At 42.3% G+C, this 5000-nt stretch overlaps 1 protein-coding gene across 2 annotated transcripts in view; it reads left to right on the forward strand.

Moving 5' to 3' along the window:
• The window catches only part of LOC127361270 (uncharacterized), a 51087-nt gene that overhangs the window by 26988 nt on the left and 19099 nt on the right, over window positions 1-5000 (forward strand). The window contains exons 8-10 of one of the 2 annotated variants that reach the window (XM_051395766.1): window positions 4402-4599; window positions 4691-4771; window positions 4882-5000. The exon at window positions 4882-5000 is cut by the window's right edge and continues 45 nt beyond it. In XM_051395766.1, the coding sequence (XP_051251726.1) occupies window positions 4402-4599; window positions 4691-4771; window positions 4882-5000 (398 nt within the window). The remainder of the gene's footprint in view (window positions 1-4401; window positions 4600-4690; window positions 4772-4881) is intronic. The other variant, XM_051395767.1, reaches the window with a different exon arrangement.

The following is a 5000-nucleotide window of genomic DNA, read 5'->3' on the forward strand; positions in this document are numbered from 1 at the left end:
GTCTCGTCATTTGGTATCAAAAATGTGATACTTAAGTCGATCACACGGACAAAGAGCGCCTGTGGAGAGAGTCAGCGTGTGCAACCGCACGATTAAATCTAATCAACAGGAAAAATGTGTTGAAGCCGACGTCAAGTTCTACAACTTCATTTCAGAGAGATTGATAACTGCACACGGAAAGTTAACAGATTAGAGCGGCGTGAGACGCTCACAGTTTTGTACAGTTACAGTTCAGATGATCTTTAACTGATTTAATGTTAAATAACATCTGCAGTCGTAGAAAAACACATTTTTGCTCCCGAACTTTTATATCTTCTTCTAGATTTTTGGAAAACTAAATCTAAAACAGGGAAACTGTCAGAAGCAGCAGATAATCTTCTCTCAGACTACCAGACCGTCATCTGTTGAGTTATCTGTCTGTTCTTGTACTCAGTGGCAGTCGGAGATCGACCGGCCCCCCGGTGGCTGCTGGGTAAAAAAAATAACAAAACAAGAATTTCCTGCCGGCCTGTTGAGTGAGGTTCCCTGGCTGCTGGTGAAGAGGTTATTTCTGTCCTGGATGAATGGGTTGTGTTGGTGGAGGAAGGACAGAAACATCCGGACTCACATTCAATATGGAAATACTACGAACGTGCCGCGGCGCCGCTCACTTTCTGGGTCATTTGTGTATTTTGGGGTTTCATTCAGCCTTCGTTTAACCAGGAACAGCCTTTGTGTCCTGTGAGTGCTCCCGTCTGTGGCTCCCCCTAAAGGTATACAGTAATAAACAAATAAACAGAAGATACAGTAATAAACAAATAAACAGAAGATACAGAAATAAACAAATAAACAGAAGATACAGTAATAAACAAATAAACAGAAGATACAGTAATAAACAAATAAACAGAAGATACAGTAATAAACAAATAAACAGAAGATACAGAAATAAACAAATAAACAGAAGATATAGAAATAAACAAATAAACAGAAGATATAGAAATAAACAAATAAACAGAAGATACAGAAATAAACAAATAAACAGAAGATACAGGAATAAGATGATAGCACTCAGCTAAAGAACAAGACATTCTTCAAAACGTCCCCTAGTTTACAAATGATTTGATGTTCATCTGACTGTAGGGAACAGAGTGAATAATAATAATAATAATTTAATAATAATAATCTTTCTCTGTAATTCCTTAAGTTTACATTCTTACGTTCAAACCCAGTGAAATTAAATGGAAAACTTCCATTCAATTGGACAACGACAAATAATTTTACTTTACTTTGTTTGCCAAAACTAAAGTTATTTTTATATTTGTACGAGTCTGTACGTTGTTTTCTAGGAAAACCTTGCGGAATATTCCTTTAACAACATTTCTTTCATCGTGTACGCTGGATAGAAAGCTATAGCCAGGAGCCGTTAGCTGAGCTTAGCATAAAGACTGAGGCAAAGCGTGAGCCCAAAGGAACTGAAGTCAACCTATATCTCAGCAACAAACAGCAGTGACTCCAGGAAGGTAGTGTGTCAATGAGTCCAGAAATAATTAGTAGTTTATAAAAAATATAATATAATAGAAATAAAATGAGAAACTGTACCAGAGCCAATAAACAAGAAACCAAGAGTCAGAGAGGCAGTGAGGGAGCTTTATGTGAAATTCCCCTTTAAGGAGTCTTTAAATCAAATACCTGATCACCTGACCGAAGCTCTGAAGGGAAGTTGGAGTTCATTAAGGGAAGTGGACGTAGGCCACACTGTGGTTCAACCTCTTCCCACTTTCTGACTCTCATTCACAACTCTGACTTCATTTCCTCCTGCGGGCCAGTTTGTTTTCACTGTTCCACAAAGCGCTCGGAGAGAGGCCGCGATGAAGAGCAGCTGATGGAGAACGGACTCATTCTAACAACAGAGAGGTGCGTTAACTTAAAGAGAATTCTCCTCGGCTCCGGCTCAACTGAGAGTAAATGGAAGTGTATTGATCCCTGAGGGGACGCCGGTCGATCAGCAGCTACCACTGCAGTTATAAATAGACTGCAGTGTGAAACCCAACCACAGTGCTACAGCGTGTTTACATCCACAGCCATGAATGAACCCTCTGAAATAAGTTGAAAGGATGAAGGTGAAGCTGAGCGGCTGTATTTTATTTAACTGGATGTGAGGATTTGTGGTGAGGACAGATTGAGCTTGTTGATTATTAGTTTGTTAAATAGTCAGGATGCTAACGAAACCACACAAACAGATGTTCAACAGATACTCACAGTAGATCGTAAGAACACAGACAACTTTATTTTACACAGTAAAAACACAACGAACATTATCGCTGTACGAACAGTATCGCTGTACGAACAGTATCGCTGTACGAACATTATCGCTGTACGAACATTATCGCTGTACGAACAGTATCGCTGTACGAACATTATCGCTGTACGAACAGTATCGCTGTACGAACAGTATCGCTGTACGAACAGTATCGCTGTACGAACATTATCGCTGTACGAACAGTATCGCTGTACGAACAGTATCGCTGTACGAACAGTATCGCTGTACGAACATTATCGCGAATATGCTGTACGAACAGTATCGCTGTACGAACAGTATCGCTGTACGAACAGTATCGCTGTACGAACATTATCGAGAGAGTGAGAGTGAGAGTGAGAGAGACAGAGAGAGAGAGACAGAGAGAGAGAGACAGAGAGAGAGACAGAGAGAGAGAGAGAGCACCAGGTGAGTTGATGATCTGGTGCTGTAGTGTGCTGGACCTGGAGGCCGACACAACCGGAGCAGACCTTCATGGACTTTGGCAGCAGGCAAAGTTTTGTATTAAATTGTGTGCGGCTGATAAAAGACTAAAGTCATGTTGTTAATTCATCTGTTGTTGGTCTGAGTGCTGGAGAAGCCTTGTGGTAGCGAGCTACCTGCTGCTGTTTGGACTGGAAGAGACACATGAGAGAGACACATAAAAGGCTTTAAGCTAAATGCTAACATCATGCCGATGTTTAGCATCTTAATTTAGCGTGTTAGCATGCTGACATTTGCTAACAAGCTCTAAAATGTCTTTGAGATTTTTCAGTCTGGACCAAAGTGCTGATTTCTGTTCCCATCGTGCTTTGGGTGACAGGATGGTGTTTTTTTATCCAGTTAAATCTGCTCTGTGTTTAACTGCTGAAAGTTCCTGTTTGCACTGTAACCATGGAAACAGACGACCATCAGTGGATTAGCGCTGACTCTGGAGAAAACGTCTAAATGTGACATTTATGAGACGGAGTTATAATGGATCAGTTCGGTCCCGGAGCACTTCAGCCTGCTGCTGTTATTATATTTAAATATATATCATATATTTCTTTATTATTGAGTCTGTGAATATCATCACAACTCGACTGTCTCTGATCAGCTGTTAATAATCAATGTGATTTAACCGGTTTGTGTGTCCAAACTCATCAAAGATCCTCTGTGAGGGACGAGGCTCCACTCTGTAACGCCACTGTACCACCAGAGGGTTTCTGTAGTCCAGTGAGACCTCTCCTCGGTTTCAAGGGTCACATTCGTTCCTATCAGATCAATAATTGATTTATTATTTATTTTGAATTTGGATCTGATGGTGAAAACTGAGGTTAAAGAAGAATTTCAGTGTTTTTATCAAACCACAATGCACCACCGCGGTTCAGTGAACGCTGCGGTTGGTGGTCGACAAACTGCGCTGGAAATGTGCTGAGTGGGCAAAACATATGTTGGACAATCAGCATTAATAAGCTCTTTACAGAAGATGTTGTTGTTCACAGTTATTGAGGAGGCTGAAACCATTTCTGATAAGTACAAAGTCTCATATTTCAGCTCCCAGTGGGCTGATTGAGTTGATTTTAAGGTTATTTCTGTGTTTAATACGTTGGAGCTTGTTTATTGTTTGTGTGTATACAGACCGTATGTAACATAAACAAACTCCACAGTATTTACAGCCGGAGATAATCAGCAGACTGTAAAATACATAAAACTTAACAAACACACAAGAGACAAAACTCCACAATAAATAGAAACTTTAAACCAACGCTGACAGATTGTCCATAAGACCCAATACTATCAGAGTGGAGCTGCCCCCTGCTGGTCAATGCAAAGAATGCAGGTTTAAACTGTCAATGACCATCAGTGCAACATTGGAAAAACATATCATTAAAACTATTGAAGCTAGAGACAGCTCTGATTATTGATGAAGGATAACGTGCTGATCAATAACTTTAATCACTGTGACTGGTTTTATGTTAAAGGAGGAAGTCTGAGAACAGGAACCAGAAATCTGGTTTCATCAGAACGAAAACAGGACCTGAAAGTACTGAAATAGTGTGTGTGTGTGTGTGTGTGTGTGTGTGTGTGTGTGTGTGTGTGTGTGTGTGTGGGTGTGGGTGTGTGTGTGGGTGTGTGGTTGTCAGGGAGCGCCCGGGTAACCGCCCTCCCGAGCTGCTCTACCCGCAGGCTGACGTGGCGGAGCGCCTGGCGCTCGGCGGTAGCGACGACGCTCTGGCCAACGGCACCAAGGCCGACCTGCAGGCGGCCAAACGTCTCGCCAAACGCCTCTACAACCTGGACGGCTTCAGGAAGTCGGACGTGGCTCGACACCTCGGGAAGAAGTCAGTGTGTTTCTGTCCTCAGCACGTAATCAATATTCAATAATCCTGATCGATAACGACGGTTGTATTGATCTGCTGTGTCTGTGTGCAGCAACGAGTTCAGCCAGATGGTCGCTGAGGAATATCTCAGTAACTTTAACTTCAGCGGTCTGACCATCGACCAGGCTCTCAGGTCAGTTCCCATCACCATGGGTCAACTACAGCTCCCATGATGCATTGCAGTGACAGGCAGCCAATCACAGAGCTTCCTGGGTTCATTAATGGAAGTTTTTTTGTGTGCAGGATGTTTCTGAGGCAGTTCGCTCTGATGGGAGAAACTCAGGAGAGAGAGAGAGTCCTCGCCCAGTTCTCCAGGAGATACAGACAGAGCAACCCCGAGAGTGAGACAACTGAAGGTACCT

This window comes from Dicentrarchus labrax, unplaced genomic scaffold, assembly GCF_905237075.1.
Source record: "Dicentrarchus labrax unplaced genomic scaffold, dlabrax2021, whole genome shotgun sequence".
Classification (NCBI taxonomy): Eukaryota; Metazoa; Chordata; class Actinopteri; family Moronidae; genus Dicentrarchus; species Dicentrarchus labrax.